Source organism: Malus domestica, chromosome 08 (assembly GCF_042453785.1).
Source record: "Malus domestica chromosome 08, GDT2T_hap1".
Lineage (NCBI taxonomy): Eukaryota > Viridiplantae > Streptophyta > Magnoliopsida > Rosales > Rosaceae > Malus > Malus domestica.
The window spans coordinates 17,223,180-17,243,545 of NC_091668.1; the positions used below are offsets into that span (position 1 = coordinate 17,223,180).

The 20,366-nt window shown below is 39.4% G+C and overlaps 1 protein-coding gene across 1 annotated transcript; it reads left to right on the plus strand.

Moving 5' to 3' along the window:
• The first annotated feature begins 17,623 nt into the window (after positions 1-17,623).
• LOC139198066 (uncharacterized) lies at positions 17,624-20,022 on the plus strand. The gene is made up of 5 exons (XM_070826321.1): positions 17,624-18,047; positions 18,180-18,316; positions 18,755-19,688; positions 19,779-19,949; positions 20,015-20,022. The coding sequence occupies exons 1-5, from the start codon at positions 17,624-17,626 to the stop codon at positions 20,020-20,022; spliced, it is 1,674 nt and encodes a 557-aa protein (XP_070682422.1).
• The last annotated feature ends 344 nt before the right edge of the window (positions 20,023-20,366 follow it).

A 20,366-nucleotide genomic window follows, 5' to 3' on the forward strand; every position in this document is an offset into this window, starting at 1 on the left:
CAATTCAATGACATGCTTTGAATGAAATGAGCATGAGTTCTAGCATTTGGAACTAAATGATGAAACGCCTTCTAAGTAGCAACCAATCAAGGAATAATGAGATCATGCAACGACTTAGAAAACAAAGAATGCACAGATTTTAACTCTCCAAATAAACGTTTAGGCTCAAGTCTCACAAGGTTGTAGCGTTAATTCGAGTTCCTTCCTTCAAGCATGTTACAAAAACTGATTTTTCCTTTATGATTGCATGTGAATTCATAAGTTATAACCACAACCAAGCATAAACAAAGAGTAAATCAAACTTTCATCCATGTTAATCACTCTCTTTAACAGTCATGCAATTACAAACCAAATCCTCATCATTGTGTTGGAAGGTACCCTAAGACACAAACAAACACACAAAAACAACTCTTTTTGGGTTTTTAAAACAAATTTTTCAAATTTTTTATGTGATTTTCGGATTTTTACTTCAAAACACACTAAAACACACCAAAACTGCTCAAAAACACTTAAAAACAGCAAGGAACAAGTCTCCAAGTTAAGGGTGATAAAATCCCACGAATTTGCATCTAAAACACTTAGTTACCCCCCCCACACTTAAATCCAACATTGTCCTCAATGTTTCAAGCATAAAATCACACTAAACAAAATGAAACACACAAACAGCAACTAAAACAACTAAATAGGCAGATTCGAAATAAACAACAAAGTGAAGAGTTTAAGAACGCAAATCTGGAATTGGAGTAATTCCTTGGTCTTCCTTTGTTGAATTGCATGGGTTGCCTCCCAAGTAGCGCTTCCTTTAACGTCGTACAGCCGGACGAAGAGCTCAGTCATTCTCCAGTTGTGCCCACGGCACCCAAAGAAATATCATCCACGGTTTGTTCAACAAAGTTCTCATAATATGGCTTCAAACGGTGTCCGTTCACTTGGAATTCATGACCTGTTTTGAGACTTTGAATCTGGATGGCACCATGAGAAGATACATTAGTAATAACAAACGGTCCAATCCACTTAGAACGTAACTTACCGGGAAACAAACGTAAACGGGAATTGAACAATAGCACTTTCTGCCCAATTGAGAATGATTTCCCACGGATCATGTTGTCATGGAAAGCTTTGGTCTTTTGCTTGTAAATGCTTGCATTATCGTACGCCTCGTGCCGTATCTCATCAAGCTCATTCAATTGCAATCTCCTTTGACTTCCTGCTTGCTCGAGGTTCATGTTAAACTTCTTGATGGCCCAAAGTGCTTTATGCTCCAATTCAACAGGAAGATGGCACGCCTTGCCATAGACAAGTCGAAAGGGGGACATCCCAATGGGGGTTTTGTATGCCGTACGATACGCCCAAAGCGCATCATCTAACCGTAAGCTCCAATCCTTCCTTGTTGGCCCAACGGTCTTCTCAAGTATTTGCTTGATCTCTCGGTTGGAAACCTCGGCTTGGCCATTCGTTTGAGGATGGTAAGGTGTAGAAACCTTTTGGGTGACACTGTATTTCCTCAATAACGCTTCAATGGTCCGATTGCAAAAATGTGACCCTCCATCACTAATGATCACTCGTGGCATTCCGAACCTTGCAAAAATGTTAGTTCTAATAAAATCTGCAACCACTTTAGAATCATTAGTCCGGGTGGCCTTGGCTTCCACCCATTTCGACACATAATCAACCGCAAGCAAAATATACATCAAACCATACGATGAAGGGAAGGGACCCATAAAATCAATACCCCAAACATAAAAAATTTCAACATTTAGGACAGAAACCTGCGGCATTTGGTCATTTGCATTAATACCACCCATTCGTTGGCATTTATCACATGTTAAGCAAAAAGTTTTAGCATCTTTAAAAATACTAGGCCAATAGAATCCACATTGTAACACCTTGAGGGCTTTGCGTTGTGTGCCAAAGTGCCCTCCACATGCATATGTGTGACAAAAACTCAAAATTGAATAACATTCAGAATCGTGCACACAACGACGTATAATCTGATCGGGGCAAAATTTCCATAAGTACGGATCATCCCACACATAAAACCGTGCATCATGCCTAAGTTTATCACGTTGGTGCCTAGTGAACTCACTTGGGATACGTTTTGACACCAAAAAATTAACAATATCGGCATACCAAGGTGCACTAACCTTAATGGACAGCAATTGTTCATCGGGGAATGTCTCCAAAATCGGCAAAGACTCCTCATTATGCACCATTCGGCTTAGGTGGTCAGCCACCACGTTTTCACTTCCCTTCTTGTCCCGAATCTCTATGTCAAACTCTTGAAGTAGCAATATCCATCGAATTAGCCGTGGCTTGGCCTCCTTTTTGGTGAGCAAGTACTTCAGAGCTGCATGATCAGTGAAAACAATTACTTTAGTTCCAATTAAATATGATCGAAATTTATCTAAAGCAAAGACAACGGCAAGGAGTTCTTTTTCTGTAGTGGAGTAGTTCAATTGTGCATCGTTCAACGTCCGTGAGGCGTAGTAAATGATCGGATCATATTTATATATATTTTTACTTCGAATTCACTCGTCTTTTCTTAGTTAGTTCCTTATATTTTTGAGCTATTTACGTTATTTTTGTGTTTATAGGATTTGTTATGCAAAGAAAATAAAAATGGCACAAACTTGTTATTTACTCACTAAATTTTGTCAGGTTGGAATCAGAGTTTGCACTGGGGTTTTTATTAAACTTAAAGATGTTTCAGGTGGAATGGTGAGTAACGCACAAAGAAAAGAAGCAGCAAGGCTGCCAAAAAGAAGAATAAAATAAAAGAGGAAAAGCAGCACTTGGCTGCCTGGGTGGAACAAAAGAAAACAAAAGAATGAGTGGAGCACGAAGAAAAGAATAAATGAAAGCTGCTGAGTGCAGCGTGGTAGGTGGGCAGCGGGCATATATGAGAAAACTGAGCGCAGAAGGCAAGGGGGGAAGAACGCTGCCCTTTGGCAGCGAGGTCAGAGGGGAGAAGTGGAAGACACGGGGAGAGAGAGCAGAAAGCTGCCTTAGGCAGCACACGGAAAGAAGAATAAGGGGCGGGAGAAGAAGGACAGCTGCTTTGAGCAGCGTGAGCAAAGCTGCAGTGCCAGAGGAGAGAAACAGAAGGCCTTTGGCAGCGTGAGGTCAGAGAGCAGCTCGCAGGGGTTCAAAGGCACAGACAGAAACACTCTTCTCTCTCGGTTAAATCTTTCCAAACTTATATTTTATTTCTGTTTTAATAATGTGTAACTAAATTTATTTTGGCTAGAGGTTAATTCAAAGCCATGAATATATTTGTAATATGAATTGATTACCTTCAGTTGTGATTTCTGAGTTGTGATTTAATTTGCTTAACTGCTTGATTTATAACTTATTTTTGTATGTCGATTAAGGATCCATACTTAATTTACATGCATGAATTTGATGCTAGAATATAAGTGAATTTCACCTAATCGTTATGAACTTATATTCACAAGTAGTGAAGGTTGCTAGTCACAATCACGTTAAGTAAATTCTTGGCATAAGTTTCATGCAAATCATAGTAACGAGTGCCTCGTCAATGCTTATGTTTTTCATAGAACTTAATGATTCTTGCTTGTATCTCTATTATGCAATTCATGTAGGGAACTTGTAGGGAATGTTTTGGGTTGTCGTATGCAATCATCCAACCCAATAACATTGTGGAAAAACTGAGGGTTAATTAGTGCAATTCACGGTTAATTTGGGGCGTTGAGATTTACAATTTATTGAAAGAACAACTGAAAATCAATTTAGGTTGCATATGTGTCATGTGTGGAGAAGAACCCTCTAGCTAATCCGTCACTTATCATTTCACCTTAATTTCATGCTTTTGTCAATTCTGTAATTTATTTAAGTTTAATTTACGTCTCGTCAAAACCAAACCCCCCTCATTATTAAATTATATTATTTAGTTAGTTTTCATTGTTTTTAGTCTTTTAATTCAATTTCCGTCCATTTCAATTCCTAGTGTCTAATTTGATTGTTTTCATTATTTTGAGTCTTTCTAAGTGTGTTTCGAGGTATTAGAGTTTTTAGCCTAGTTTTGTGTCCTTGAGTCTTGTTTAATATTTTTAAATTAATTTAGAATAGATTAGCAATCCCTCCTAATCCCCGGCCTAGAACGATACCCTACTTACATCTATACTACAATTGTCAAAAAAAGGGTTTAATTTGTGTGTCAAGTAATTTCTCGCATCAGTAAATGACATGCGGCCTCTTGTCATTTCTTTGTCCTAAAACAGCTCCTAAAGCATAGTCGGACGCATCACACATGAGCTCGAAAGGTAGACTCCAATCCGGTGGAACAATGATGGGTGCCGTGGTCAACAACTCCTTGAGTTGGTTGAATGATGCCGTGCACTCCTTGGTGATTCAAACGCCACTTCTTTTTGTAGGAGTCGGCAAAGAGGTTGTGCTATCTTCGAGAAATCTTTGATAAACCTACGATAAAATCCTGCATGGCCAAGAAACGAACGAACCTCTCTAACCGAAGTCGGAGAGGGTAAGTGACGTACAAGATCTATTTTTGACTTATCAACCTCAATACCCTTTTCATTGATTATATGACCTAAAACGATGCCTTGTTTAACCATAAAATGACACTTTTCCCAATTAAGAACAAGGTTAGTTTCAACGCAACGTTTTAAGATCACACTTAGATTATGCAAGCAACTATCAAACGAATCACCAAAGACGCTAAAATCATCCATAAACACTTCAATTATCTTCTCTACATAATCAGAAAATATGCTCATCATGCATCTTTGAAATGTAGCAGGTGCATTACTGATAGGAGCATATTTATGCGCCTTAGTTAGCTAGTTCTTATGCATTTCCATGGTGTTTTCTTAGTTAAAATAGTCTTTTAAGCTAGTTTTATGTGTTTTCAGGTTTTAAGGCCAAAGGATGCAAGAAGATGCATTTTGGAGCTTTTTGGAGCAAAATTGGGCTTGGAATGATTATCACATAATTGGAGCCAAGGTTTGGACGAATTTGAAGACTTGAAGATGATGATTCCTACTTGAACAAGGTTTCCTAGTTGAAGTAGGAAAGTGCTTACATGAAGGAGGATTCCTAATCGACGAAGGATTCCTAATCAACGAAGGATTCCTAATCAACGAAGGATTCCTAATTGAAGATGGATTCCTAATCACATGAGGATTCCTAGAAGAACAAGGATTCCTACTCCAACAAGGATTCCTACTTGAAGTAGGAAAGTTAAGCCAATGTTTCCTACTTTGGTTTGATTTTTCCTAATTGTCCCTAAAAGTTCCAGCAATTATGAAGATTTTCTAAGCATTCTAGGACACAAAACAAAAGCCTAGAACCCTTATGGACCCCTTGCCACACTCCCTTGCCCTTTCCTCTTCCTTGCCGTGCAAGGGAGAGGGCTCTTTCCTGTTTTGGAGCATTAAAACACCTTCCTTTTTATGCTTTAAACCCTGGCCGAATTTCCTTGACCTTTCCTTTTAATTTTCTGATTTGTTTCCTTAATTCTAGAAGCTTTAAACTTAATTCCTGATTACCTAATTAGCCTAGGGTTTTTAATTTCCTAAATCCCTTTAAATAAACATCCTTGTGCAGCCACAAAGGGGACCATTCATCCAGAAAATAATCCTTCACGCCAGAAACCATTCTCCATCTTCAACAGCACCTATCCTTCATCATTCACCATATTTTCTGACCCAAAACCACCCTAGCCGTCCCATACACCTATCCTACACACTTTTCCACCATTCTACACCATCCATAACCCCCAAAAACCATCACAAACCCCTGGGCCGCAACCAAGGAAGAGGAGGAAGGTTCTTAGACGTTCCTGCTGTGCAATTTAGATTGCTGGAATTTTTAGGTGTGATCTTTCTTATGTTTTCAATGTTTCAATTCAATAAACTTTGTGTTGTGAGTATGAGGAACTAAACCCCCTTAGTTGGGGGGTGATTCGAAACCATGTACATGCTTGCAATATGATTTAGTTGGGGGGTGATTCGAAACCATGTACATGCTTGCAATATGATTTGATTACATTTAGTTGTTATTTCATAAGTTGTGGATTCAATTCGTTCATCTACTTGATTGATAACTTATTTGTGTATGTTGATTGAGAGTGCACGCTTAGTTTTCATGCATGAATATGATGCTAGATTATGAGGGAGTTTCACCTAATAGTTACAATCTTATAATCACAAGTAGTGAAGGTCGCTTGAAAACGATCGCGTTGAATGAATTCTTGGCACTAGTTTCATGCTCATCATAGTAACGAATGCCTCGTCAACACTTATAGTTCTCATTGTGCTTCATGATTCTTGATTGTATCTTTATTGTGCTCATCACGTAAGGAACCTTTAAGGAATGCTTTGAATTGTTGTATGCGCTTTCCCATCCAATTCATTAACTTTAGGAGAACTTGAAGGTTAATTTAAGCGTATCTAATTAACTTGTTGTCTTGAGTTTCATAATTTATTGGGAGAACAACTGAAAATCGTTTTGTTTGCAAGTGTGTCATGTGTGGAGAAGAACCTCCTAACTAGCCTTCTACCCATCTATTTCACCAAAATCGTTTTTACAATCTGCCCTATTTCCAATCTGTTTTCTTTATTTTAATTTTCGTCAAAACAAAATCCCCCTTTATTTTAGAGTCCTAGATTAGTTAGAAAGTGTGTTAGTTTATGTTTTCTAGTGTTTTGAGTCAAGTTATAACATAAATTCGTCCAAATTTGTGTTAGTACTCAAAACTGCCCAGATTGTGCTTCTAAGGCAGTTTTGAGTGTTTATTTGCTGTTTTGGTTCCTTTGCTTTGTTTTGGTGTTTTAACTTTTAATTTTACATTCTTTGAGTCTAGTTTAGTGTTTTAAACTTTGTTTTTACATTATTGAGTCAGTTTTCAAGAGATTAGCAATCCCTCCTAATCCCCGGTTTAGAACGATCCCTACTTACATATTTACTACAATTTGACAAAAGAGGGTTTAATTTGTGTGCTTAATATATTTCGCATCAAATTTTTGGCGCCGTTGCCGGGGATTAGCAAATTTGCTAATCCCTTGGATTGTCTTTTGTTTCTATTTCTTTTATTTCACTTTGTTTCTGATTTTGTGTAAGTTTCTGACCTAATTTTGTTTCTTGTTTCTTAGGTACTAATGTATGACTAGAAGCTCTCAAACGATTCGTGCGAACATCTTGGATTTTGACGACTATTTTGAGAGGAAGTTGAGAAGAGTTAGAAACCAGCAAGAACACCATCCACCAAATTCCGAATCTGACCTTGAAGAAAACGTACAAGAAGAGGAAGAGGAAGCCACGGCAAGGATATTTGAAGAAGTCCAAGGCATGGCCATGGACAATCATACACTCAAGGAGCTTTCCGCCTCAAGTTTGGATAATGCCGCACCCTTGTGCATTCAATACCCCATGGCAGCCCAAGGTAAGACAGACGAGTTTGAATTAAAGTCAAGTTTGCTTCATCATATTCCTAAATACCATGGCTTGTCCATGGAAGATCCTAACAAACATTTGAAAGAATTTGAAGTAGTTTGCTCTAGTATGACTCCCGTCAATGTTGACGGAAATATCTTGAAGATGAAGGCTTTTCCATTCTCTTTGATGGATAAAGCCAAGGATTGGTTATACGAGTTAGCTCCCGGCACTGTCACTTCTTGGGAGGGTATGAAGAGAGCGTACTTGGAGAAGTTCTTTCCAACTTCTCGCATCATCCTCCTACGCAAAAAGATAAGCGGAATTCAGCAAGAAGAAGGTGAGTCTTTTCCTACATATTATGAACGATTTAAATCACTTGTTGCTTCTTGTCCACAGCATCAGATGAAGGAGGAATTGCTCTTGCCGTGCCTATGGCACACAATTCCTCATGAAAAACACTTCCCCCACACTTGTTTTCTGCTAACATAGATTAACAGGAATTCAATTCGAATCATGCTTTACTATGCTTTAAGAACAAGGGTATGGATGGTCCTAAACTAGGCTAGGTGAGGTTAATGGGGGTTAACAAAGAAAAGGCTAAACAAGGCTCAATGGGGTTAAAAACCTACAAAACATAATAACAGAGGGGATTTACGGCTTTTTGGCTATGGTGGTGGTCACTACACAACTTTATCTTGAATATGTGTTATGCAATTCAATGACATGCTTTGAATGAAATGAGCATGAGTTCTAGCATTTGGAACTAAATGATGAAACGCCTTCTAAGTAGCAACCAATCAAGGAATAATGAGATCATGCAACGACTTAGAAAACAAAGAATGCACAGATTTTAACTCTCCAAATAAACGTTTAGGCTCAAGTCTCACAAGGTTGTAGCGTTAATTCGAGTTCCTTCCTTCAAGCATGTTACAAAAACTGATTTTTCCTTTATGATTGCATGTGAATTCATAAGTTATAACCACAACCAAACATAAACAAAGAGTAAATCAAACTTTCATCCATGTTAATCACTCTCTTTAACAGTCATGCAATTACAAACCAAATCCTCATCATTGTGTTGGAAGGTACCCTAAGACACAAACAAACACACAAAAACAACTCTTTTTGGGTTTTTAAAACAAATTTTTCAAATTTTTTATGTGATTTTCGGATTTTTACTTCAAAACACACTAAAACACACCAAAACTGCTCAAAAACACTTAAAAACAGCAAGGAACAAGTCTCCAAGTTAAGGGTGATAAAATCCCACGAATTTGCATCTAAAACACTTAGTTACCCCCCCCACACTTAAATCCAACATTGTCCTCAATGTTTCAAGCATAAAATCACACTAAACAAAAAGAAACACACAAACAGCAACTAAAACAACTAAATAGGCAGATTTGAAATAAACAACAAAGTGAAGAGTTTAAGAACGCAAATCTGGAATTGGAGTAATTCCTTGGTCTTCCTTTGTTGAATTGCATGGGTTGCCTCCCAAGTAGCGCTTCCTTTAACGTCGTACAGCCGGACGAAGAGCTCAGTCATTCTCCAGTTGTGCCCACGGCACCCAAAGAAATATCATCCACGGTTTGTTCAACAAAGTTCTCATAATATGGCTTCAAACGGTGTCCGTTCACTTGGAATTCATGACCTGTTTTGAGACTTTGAATCTGGATGGCACCATAAGAAGATACATTAGTAATAACAAACGGTCCAATCCACTTAGAACGTAACTTACCGGGAAACAAACGTAAACGGGAATTGAACAATAGCACTTTCTGCCCAATTGAGAATGATTTCCCACGGATCATGTTGTCATGGAAAGCTTTGGTCTTTTGCTTGTAAATGCTTGCATTATCGTACACCAAGAAAGAGAATTTCAAACAAAGAGGTTGTCCAGGTAAGTGAGAATGTTTCCGCTGTTTTGCAAAGAAAATTACCTCCTAAATGCAAAGATCCGGGAAGTTTTACAATTCCATGTGTTATAGGCAATACTAAATTTGAACATGCTATGTTAGATCTAGGAGCTTCCATTAATGTCATGCCATACTCAATATATGCATCCATGAACTTAGGAGAGCTTAAAAACGATGGTGTTATAATTCAATTAGCCGATCGTTCTAATGCATATCCGAAAGGAGTTTTGGAAGATGTGTTGGTGCAGGTGGATAACTTGATATTCCCAGCGGATTTCTACGTTTTAGAGATGGAGGACTCACCAAATGTCACCCCATTGCCGATTCTACTTGGGAGGCCATTCATGAAAACAGCACGCACCAAGATCGATGTGTTCAAAGGGACGTTGACAATGGAATTTGATGGGGAGATTATTAACTTTAACATTTCTGAAGCTATGAAATTTCCTAAGGATGATCATTCTTGTTTTTCTATTGATATATTGGATGAATTGGCGCAAGATTATCTTGATATGTTGGAGGACGATCCACTCGAAACAACAATTGCACAAGGACTTGGCACAGAACCCAACATGGCCGTACCAAATGATGAACATGCTGAGCTTGTGGCTGCCTTGGAATCATTGCCAAAGCATCATGGTAAGCCTTCTAACCCAAGTCCAATTCCCGTTTCCACTAATACGTTGTTACCTTCTGTGATTCAGGCCCCCGTTCTTGAGCTTAAACCGTTGCCGGATCATTTAAAGTATGCATTCTTGGGAGAGGAAGAGACGTTGCCCATCATTGTCTCTTCATCACTCACAGCATTAGAGGAAGAAAAGTTGATTCGGGTGTTGAAAGAGCACAAAACAGCCATCGGATGGACATTGGCCGATATTAAGGGAATTAGCCCTACAACATGCATGCATCGCATCTTTCTAGAGGAGGGGGCTAAACTAACTCGAGAAGCTCAACGCCGACTTAACCCTCCGATGATGGAAGTTGTGAAAAAGGAAATTATAAAGCTTCTCGACTGTGGAGTGATCTATCCAATCTCGGATAGCCGTTGGGTCTCACCGGTTCAAGTTGTCCCAAAGAAGTCCGGAGTCACTGTGGTGAAGAATGTCGAGGATGAGCTTGTGCCAACCCGTATTCAAACAGGTTGGAGAGTATGCATTGACTATAGGAAGCTCAACAACACCACAAGGAATGACCACTTTCCACTACCATTCATAGATCAGATGCTAGAAAAGTTAGCCGGTCATTCTTTTTATTGTTTTCTTGACGGTTATTCGGGATATAATCAAATTGTCATAGCTCCGGAAGATCAAGAAAAGACCACCTTCACGTGCCCATTTGGTACTTTTGCTTACCGCCGCATGCCATTCGGTTTATGCAATGCACCGGCCACGTTCCAACGATGCATGGTAAGTATTTTTTCAGATTTTATTGAGAAGATTATTGAGGTATTCATGGATGATTTTAGTGTCTTTGGCGATTCGTTTGATGGTTGCTTGGAAAATCTCACATTAATCTTAAAACGATGCATGGAAACTAACCTTGTTTTAAATTGGGAAAAGTGTCACTTTATGGTAAAACAAGGCATAGTTTTAGGGCATATTGTTTCTGCAAGGGGAATTGAGGTTGATAAATCGAAAATAGATCTTGTACGCTACTTACCCTCTCCGACTTCGGTTAGAGAGGTTCGTTCGTTTCTAGGACATGCAGGATTTTATAGGCGATTCATCAAGGATTTCTCAAAGATCTCCACACCCCTTTGCCGACTTCTCCAAAAGGAGGTGCCCTTCGAGTTCAACGAGGAGTGTGAAAAGGCGTTCAAACACCTTAAAGAGATGCTAACTTCGGTGCCCATCATTCGGCCACCAGATTGGAGCATTCCCTTCGAGCTTATGTGCGATGCATCCGATTATGCTCTAGGCGCTGTTTTGGGACAAAGGAAGGACAAACAGCCACACGTCATATATTATGCCTCTCGGACCTTGAACGATGCTCAATTGAACTACTCCACAACGGAAAAAGAACTCCTTGCCGTTGTTTTTGCTTTAGATAAGTTTCGTTCTTATTTACTTGGTACTAAAGTAATAATTTACACTGATCATGCAGCATTGAAGTACTTGCTCACGAAGAAGGAGGCTAAACCAAGGCTTATTCGATGGATGCTTCTTCTCCAAGAGTTCGATATCGAAATCCGAGACAAGAAAGGAAGTGAGAACGTTGTGGCTGATCACTTGAGCCGTTTGGTGCATGAAGAAGATGTCATACCTATTCCAGAGACATTCCCGGATGAGCAATTGATGTCCCTAAAGGTTAGTGCACCTTGGTATGCCGATATTGTTAATTTTTTGGTGTCAAAACGTATTCCAAGTGAATTCACTAGGCACCAACGTGATAAACTTAGGTATGATGCACGGTTTTATGTGTGGGATGATCCGTACTTATGGAAATTTTGCCCCGATCAGATTATACGTCGTTGTGTGCACGATTCTGAATGTCATTCAATTTTGAGTTTTTGTCACACTTATGCATGTGGAGGCCATTTTGGCACACAACGCACAGCCCTCAAGGTGTTACAATGTGGATTCTATTGGCCTAGTATTTTTAAAGATGCTAAAACTTTTTGCTTAACATGTGATTGATGCGAGAATTACTTGACACACAAATTAAACCCTCTTTTTGACAGTTGTAGTATAGTTGTAAGTAGGGTATCGTTCTAGGCTGGGGATTAGGAGGGATTGCTAATCTATTCTAAATTAATTTAAAAATATTAAATAAGACTCAAGGACACAAAACTAGGCGAAAAACTCTAATAACTCGAAACACACTTAAAATGACTCAAAATAATGAAAACAATTAAATTAAACACTAGGAACTGAAATGGACGGAAATTAAATTAAAAGACTAACAATAAAGAAAACTAACTAAATAATATAATTTAATAATGGATGGGTGTTTGGTTTTGATGAAAAGTAAATTAAACTTAATTAAATTACAGAATTGACAAAAACATAAAATTAAGGTAAAATGATAAATGACGGACTAGCTAGAGGGTTCTTCTCCACACATGTTATACTTGCATACAAAATGATTTCCAATTGCTTTTCAATAAGCTATGAATACTCAACGCCCCAAATTAACCGTGAATTGCACTAATTAACCCTCAGTTTTTCCACAAGTTATTGGGTTGGATGATTGCATACGACAACCCAAAACATTCCCTACAAGTTCCCTACATGAGTTGCATAATAGAGATACAAGCAAGAATCATTAAGTTTTATGAAAAACATAAGCATTGACGGGACACTCGTTACTATGATTTGCATGAAACTTATGCCAAGAATTTACCTAACGTGATTGTGACTAGCAACCTTTACTACTTGTGAATATAAGTTCATAACGATTAGGTGAAATTCACTTATATTCTAGCATCAAATTCATGCATGTAAATTAAGCGTGCACTCTCAACCAACATACACAAATCAGTTTTTATACGAACGGATAAGTAAATTGAATTCACAACTTATGAAATCACAACCGAAGGTAATCAATTCATATTACAAATATATTCATGGCTTTGAATTAACCTCTAGCCAAAATAGATTTATTTACACATTATTAAAACAGAAATAAAACATAAGTTGGAAGGATTTAACCGAGAGAGGAGAGGCTTGCAGTTTTCTGTTCTGTCCACGTGCTGCCAAGTGGCAGATTTGTTTCTTCACGTTTTTGCACCGCAGGATTCCTTCTCCACTTGCTTTCTGTCCGAGGCTTCTAGCTGCCAAGAGGCAGCGTCTTTTTCTCTGCACTCTGGTTTTTCCCTGCCGCAAGGCAGCTTGATGCCGCTTCCTCTTTCAAACTGCCAAAGCAGCTCCTCCTTTCTGCTGACGCCTTTGTTCTTTTTCAAGCTGCCAAAGCAGCGTTTGTCTCACCCCCCGAACCCCCCTGTTTCTCTCCTCCAGCTTATCTTTTATCAAGCTGCAAAGTGGAGCTCTTTTCTTCTTTTCCACCTACCACGATTCAAGTGGTTCTATTCTTTTTGTTTCTTATTTGTTTCACCAACCCACCAAAGCAGCCTTCCACTAGCTGCAAATGCAGCTGTTATTCCCACTTTTCTTGGTTTTTCTTGGCCACGTTCCCACCAGCTGCTCCTCTTAATTTATTCTCCACCTACCACAACAAAATATATAACAAAATACAAAATATATGTCAGAAAATATCAGTCCATGATTTTTTTTTGTTTATTATTTAAAACTCATTTGTGCTATTTTTATTTTCTTTGCATAACAAATCCTATAAACACAAAAATAACGTAAATAACTCAAAAATATGAGGAGCTAACTAAGAAAAGACGAGTGAATTTGAAGTAAAAATATATATAAATATGATCCGATCAGTGATAAATGCCAACGAATGGGTGGTATAAGTGCTAGGGACCAAATGCAGCAGGTTTCTATCCTAAATGTTGAAATTTTTGATGTTTGGGGTATTGATTTTATGGGTCCCTTCCCTTCATCGTATGGTTTCATGTATATTTTGCTTGCGGTTGATTATGTGTCGAAATGGGTGGAAGCCAAGGCCACCCGGACTAATGATTCTAAAGTGGTTGCAGATTTTATTAGAACTAACATTTTTGCAAGGTTTGGAATGCCACGAGTGATCATTAGTGATGGAGGGTCACATTTTTGCAATCGGACCATTGAAGCGTTATTTAGGAAATACAGTGTCACCCATAAGGTTTCTACACCTTACCATCCCCAAACGAATGGCCAAGCCGAGGTTTCCAACCGAGAGATCAAGCAAATACTTGAGAAGACAGTTGGGCCAACAAGGAAGGATTGGAGCTTACGGTTAGATGATGCACTTTGGGCGTATCGTACGGCATACAAAACCCCCATTGGGATGTCCCCCTTCCGACTTGTCTATGGCAAGGCGTGCCATCTTCCCGTTGAATTGGAGCACAAAGCACTTTGGGCCATCAAGAAGTTTAACATGAACCTCGATGAAGCGGGAAGTAAAAGGAAATTGCAATTGCATGAGCTTGATGAGATACGGCACGAGGCGTACGATAATGCAAGCATTTACAAGCAAAAGACCAAAGCTTTCCATGACAACATGATCCGTGGGAAATCATTCTCAATTGGGCAGAAAGTGCTCTTGTTTAATTCCCGTTTACGTTTGTTTCCCGGTAAGTTACGTTCTAAGTTGATTGGACCGTTTGTTATTACTAATGTTTTTGTTCATGGTGCAGTCCAAATCCAAAGCTTGAAAACGGGACACGAATTCAAGGTGAACGGGCATCGTTTGAAGCCCTATTATGACACCTTTGTGGAGCATGCCGTGGATGACATACCCTTGGATGCCGTGGGCCCTAGTAAGGAGTGAATGAGGTCTTCGTCCGGCTGTACGACGTTAAAGCAAGCGCTACTTGGGAGGCAACCCATGCATTCAACAAAGGAGGACATAGAGAGCACTCCAATTCCAGATTTGCGTTCCTAAACTCTTCTCTTTGTTGTTCAATTTGTTTCTGCTATGTTAGGTTGTTTAGATGTTGTTTTGTTTGTTTGTTTGTTATTTGTGTGAGTCTATGCTTGAAACATTGAGGACAATGTTTGATTTAAGTGTGGGGGGGTAACCAAAGTGTTTTGATGCAAATTCGTAGGGTTTATTGATAGGAGCATATTTATGCGCCTTAGTTAGCTAGTTCTTATGCATTTCCATGGTGTTTTCTTAGTTAAAGTAGTCTTCTAAGCTAGTTTTATGTGTTTTCAGGTTTTAAGGCCAAAGGATGCAAGAAGATGCATTTTGGAGCTTTTTGGAGCAAAATTGGGCTTGGAATGATTATCACATAATTGGAGCCAAGGTTTGGACGAATTTGAAGACTTGAAGATGATGATTCCTACTTGAACAAGGTTTCCTAGTTGAAGTAGGAAAGTGCTTACATGACGAAGGATTCCTAATCGACGAAGGATTCCTAATCAACGAAGGATTCCTAATCAACGAAGGATTCCTAATTGAAGATGGATTCCTAATCACATGAGGATTCCTAGAAGAACAAGGATTCCTACTCCAACAAGGATTCCTACTTGAAGTAGGAAAGTTAAGCCAAGGTTTCCTACTTTGGTTTGATTTTTCCTAATTGTCCCTAAAAGTTCCAGCAATTATGAAGACTTTCTAAGCATTTTAGGACACAAAACAAAAGCCTAGAACCCTTTTGAACCCTTGCCGCACCCCCCTTTGCATTTCCTCTTCCTTATTTCCTGTTTTTATGCGTTAAAACACCTTCCTTTTGTGTTTTAAACCCTAGCCGAATTTCCCTTTCCCTTTCCTTTAATTTTCTGATTTATTTCCTAATTCTAGAATCCTTAGACTTAATTTCTGATTTCCTAATCAACCTAGGGTTTTAATTTCTGTTTTCCTTTAAATAAACCTCCTTGTTGCAGCCACAAAACATTCCCACTCATCCAGAAAATAATCCTTCACGCCAGAAACCATTCTCCATCCTCAACAGCCCTATTCCTTCACCATTCACCAAAATTTCTGCAAAAAAACCACCCTAGCCGCACCACCTATCAACCCTAAACACTTCCATACATCCTCCATCCATTCTAAATCATTCAAACACCCAAGAACCTGCTACACTCTCCCAAAATTCGTCAAAACCCATCCACAACCTCAGAAAGCATTCCTCCTCCATCTCTGCCGATTTCCACCACCATTCTTCATCTCCACACCTTCCACACAACACCCATACACTACCCCCAAGCCTTGCCGTGCCCCTACACCATCCATAATCCATTCTACATCACACAAACCCCCCAGAAATCATCCTCCCCCAATTTGCCGCAAGGAGAAGAGAAGGAGACAGTTCATGAAAATTGTTTGGCTCTTCAATCTGAGTTGTTGAACAATTTTAGGTGTATTCTATCTTATATTTCAATGTCTACTTCTTGTAATCTTTGTTTTTCATTGAGTATGATTGGCTAAATTCGTTTTGGCTAAGGGTGTATTCGAAACCATGTTTATTTATGTGAAATAAGTTGATTACTTCTAGTTATCGTTGCATAAGTCGTGAATACAATTTGCTTAACCGTTTAATTCAAAACTTATTCTTGTATGTTGATTGAGAGTGCACGCTTGATTTGCATGCTGGAATTTGGTGCTAGAATATAAGTTTGTTACACCTAATCGTTATGAATTTATATTCGCAAGTAGTGAAGATCGCTAGTCACGATCGTGTTAAGTAGATTCATGGCAGGAGTATCATGCTTTTCATTGTTACAATTGCCTTGTCGATGCTTATGATTTCCAAAGAACTTAATGATTCTAACTTGTATCTTTATCATGCTGTTCATATAGAGAACTTGTTAGGAATAATTTGTTTGCGATGCATATTCATCCAATTCAATGATTCTAGGGAAATCTGAAAGTTAATTTAAGCGGACCTAATTAACTTGGAGTGTCGAGGTTCATAACTTATTGAATTGATAACTGGAAATCGATTACGTTGCATAAATTTCATGTGTGGAGAAGAACCCCTTAGCCATTCCATCACCCATTGATTCATCACATTTAGTTTACAATCTGTTTTAATTTACAATCTGTGCATTTAGTTCAAATTCGTCCAAACACAATTCCCCCATATTTTGTTAAGTTTGAGTCTTCATAATCTGTCCTCTTTGGTGTTTTTAAGTATTTTGAGTCATAAGTTTTGTCAAATTCGTCCAAATCTTGTCTTAGTTGCTGTTTGAGTCAATTAACTTGTTTTAGTCAGTTTTGGGCAGATTTGAGTGTTTCAAATCTGTTTTGAATCTTAGTAGTCTAATTAGAGTCTTTAAGTTTAGTTTTTTGTATTTCTAAGTCGATTTGTATTAGATTAGCACCCCTAGTTAATCCCCGGTTAGAACGATCCCTACTTACATCATTACTACAATTGTCACAAATAGGGTTTAATTTGTGTGTCAAGTTAATTTTCACACCAAATTTTGGCGCCGTTGCCGGGGATTAGCAAAGTTGCTAATCCCTCGTTATTTATTTCTGTGTTATTTTTGTTTGTTTTAAATTCAGTTTCTGACTTGGTTTCTTGTTTTCTTGTTTTAGGTACGAGTGTATGACTCGAAGTTCCAAATCTGTCCAAGCAAACATTTTGGAGTTCGACGACGATTTTGAGCGAACTTTGAGAAGAACAAGAAGGCAACAAGCATCCAATCCACCTAGCCCGGAACCTCATTGCGAAGAAAACGAATTTGAAGAAGAACCAAGAGCCCACGGCTAGAGTTGTAGAGGAGAACCAAGAGATGGCAGCGGACAACCGAACCATTAAGGAGCTTTCTGCCTCGGGTTTGGATAATGCAGCCCCTCTTTGCATCCAATACCCCGCGGCAGCCCAAGGGAAGACCGACGAGTTCGAATTGAAGTCGAGCTTGTTACATCATGTTCCAAAGTACCATGGGCTGTCCATGGAAGACCCAAACAAACACTTGAAGGAGTTTGAAGTTGTTTGTTCAAGCATGACGCCGGTAAATGTTGATGGCAACATTTTGAAGATGAAAGCTTTTCCATTCTCTCTAATGGTTAAAGCTAAAGATTGGTTGTATGAATTGGCCCCGGGGACGGTTACCTCGTGGGAGAGCATGAAACGAGCGTTTTTGGAAAAATTCTTTCCAACCTCAAGAGTCATTCTTTTTAGGAAACGCATTAGTGGCATCCAACAAAGCCAAGGTGAGTCATTTCCAACATATTATGAACGTTTTAAAACTCTTGTTGCTTCTTGTCCACAGCATCAAATGAAGGAGGAGTTGCTCCTTCAATACTTCTACGAAGGACTCCTTCCCATGGAACGCCAAATGCTAGATGCCTCGGCGGGTGGTGCATTGGTGGACATGACTCCGGTGGCTGCCAAGACTCTCATTGCGAACCGAGCACACAACGCACAACAGTATGAAGGTGTTGGGCAGAGAGATACCCCACGGCCACATCATGTAAATGAGGTAAGTTCTATTTCTGAGTTACAATCCCAAATGGCTAACCTCACTTCTATGTTATCGCAGTTTGTTGAAGGCCCCAAAACGCAAGGAACTACAATCTGTGGTGTATGCTCCATTCAAGGACACCAATCGGATCAATGCCCTCAATTAATTGAAAATGGAGGGTGGGAATCTGCCCATGTCGTGGGTTATGGGAATCAAAACCAACCAAGGGGTGATCCTTTCTCTAATACATACAATCAAGGATGGCGTGACCACCCAAATTTCAGATGGAGAGATGCACAACAACCTGCCCAACAAGGTGGATTCCGACAACCTCCGGGTTTCTTTCCAAGGCCAATGGCACCACAACCACCTCCTCAAGCACAATCATCACAAAACAACTCAGGTACTTCTATGAATGATGATAAAACTTATCAATTACTGACCACAATGGCGCAGGGATTGCAGACCCAAGCAAAGGAAGTTAATGAGCTCAAGAAGCAAATGGGCCAAATGGCAGAATTTTTGGGGCAAATTCGTGAGAATGGTAAGTTACCAAGCACTACGGTAGTCAATCCTAAGGGTGGGTTCGAATCTGCAAAAGCTATCACCCTAAGAAGTGGAAAAGAAGTAGGAAGCAAAGCACATGAATCTGCCCAAAACAAGGAGGACCCCACGGCAAGGGTGGTACCACCTATGCCGCAGCCACCTAAGCCCTCCCATCCGTCCACCTCAGGTAATGTTGTTCCAAATGTTGTGAATTCAAACACTAATCTGCCCAATGTTCCTTTCCCTCGCAGATTTGCACAATCAAAGAAGGAAGAGAGCGAAAAAGACATTTTGGATACCTTCCGGAAAGTCCAAGTAAACATTCCTTTACTTGATGCCATTAAGCAAGTACCCAGGTATGCAAAGTTTTTGAAAGAGTTATGCACAACTAGGAAAAGAATTTCAAACAAAGAAGTTGTGAAAGTAAGCGAAAATGTATCCGCGGTTTTGCAACGAAAGTTGCCTCCAAAGTGTAAGGATCCGGGGAGCTTTACTATCCCATGTATAATTGGAAACACTAGATTTGAACAATGTATGTTAGATCTAGGTGCTTCTATTAATGTTATGCCATATTCCATTTATGCATCTATGAATCTTGGTGAGTTAAAACAAGATGGCGTTATAATTCAATTGGCCGATCGTTCTAACGCTTATCCCAAGGGAGTCCTTGAGGATGTTTTAGTGCAGGTCAATCACCTTATCTTTCCTGCAGATTTCTATGTTTTGGAAATGGAGGATTCGAGCCATGCTCCATCATTGCCACTCTTGCTTGGCCGACCTTTCATGAAAACGGCTCAAACCAAGATTGACGTGGCCAAAGGAGAAGTCACTATGGCATTTGGTGGTGACATGATTTGTTTTAAATTTTCTGAATTTATTGAGACTCCTAATGTTGTTCGTTCTTGTTGTGCCATTAATGTAATTGCAAATATAGGGCAGGAATGTTCAACACTCATCAAGACGAAAGTACCTCGAACTACCATCGAGGAAGGAATTGGAGTGAACAACAAGGGGAGCACGGCCCCACCCTTGAAATCACCAAATCTAGCCGAGTGCACTCCTTGTGCATCTGTCCATAGTGCTACCATTTCTTTGCCGTACAAAGGTAAGCCACCTATTCCAAATTCGATTCCCATTTCAACTAATAGGTTGTTACCTTGTATGATGCAGGTACCTAATCGAAGTCAACGTGGTGGAAGAGTTCGTGTTGATTCGGAGAACCAAAACACGACAATAAGAAAGGATCATTATCCCATCCCATTCAAGGACCCAAAGAAGAAAGTATTTTGTAGGACAGGTTGTGGAAAAACCCCTCCATGCCGTGGGGTTCCATAAACCTTCAATGGAGCATCGTCCGGCTGCAAGACGTTAAAGAAAGCGCTTCGTGGGAGGCAACCCATGCATTCGACAAAGGAAGACCTAGAGAGCACTCCAATTCCAGATTTGAATTTCTCAAACCCTTCTCTTTGTTGTTTACCATCTGCCATGATTAGTGTGTTTAGTTGCTGTTTGTTTGTTTGAT

Bases quoted from the DNA above. Each gene is read 5' to 3' on its own strand.
- LOC139198066 (XM_070826321.1), top strand. From the start codon at position 17,624: ATGGCAGCGGACAACCGAACCATTAAGGAGCTTTCTGCCTCGGGTTTG. The intron at 18,048-18,179 runs GTGAGTCATTTC...GCCAAATGCTAG, and splicing joins TGGCATCCAACAAAGCCAAG to ATGCCTCGGCGGGTGGTGCA. The intron at 19,689-19,778 runs GTGACATGATTT...TTGCAAATATAG, and splicing joins AGTCACTATGGCATTTGGTG to GGCAGGAATGTTCAACACTC.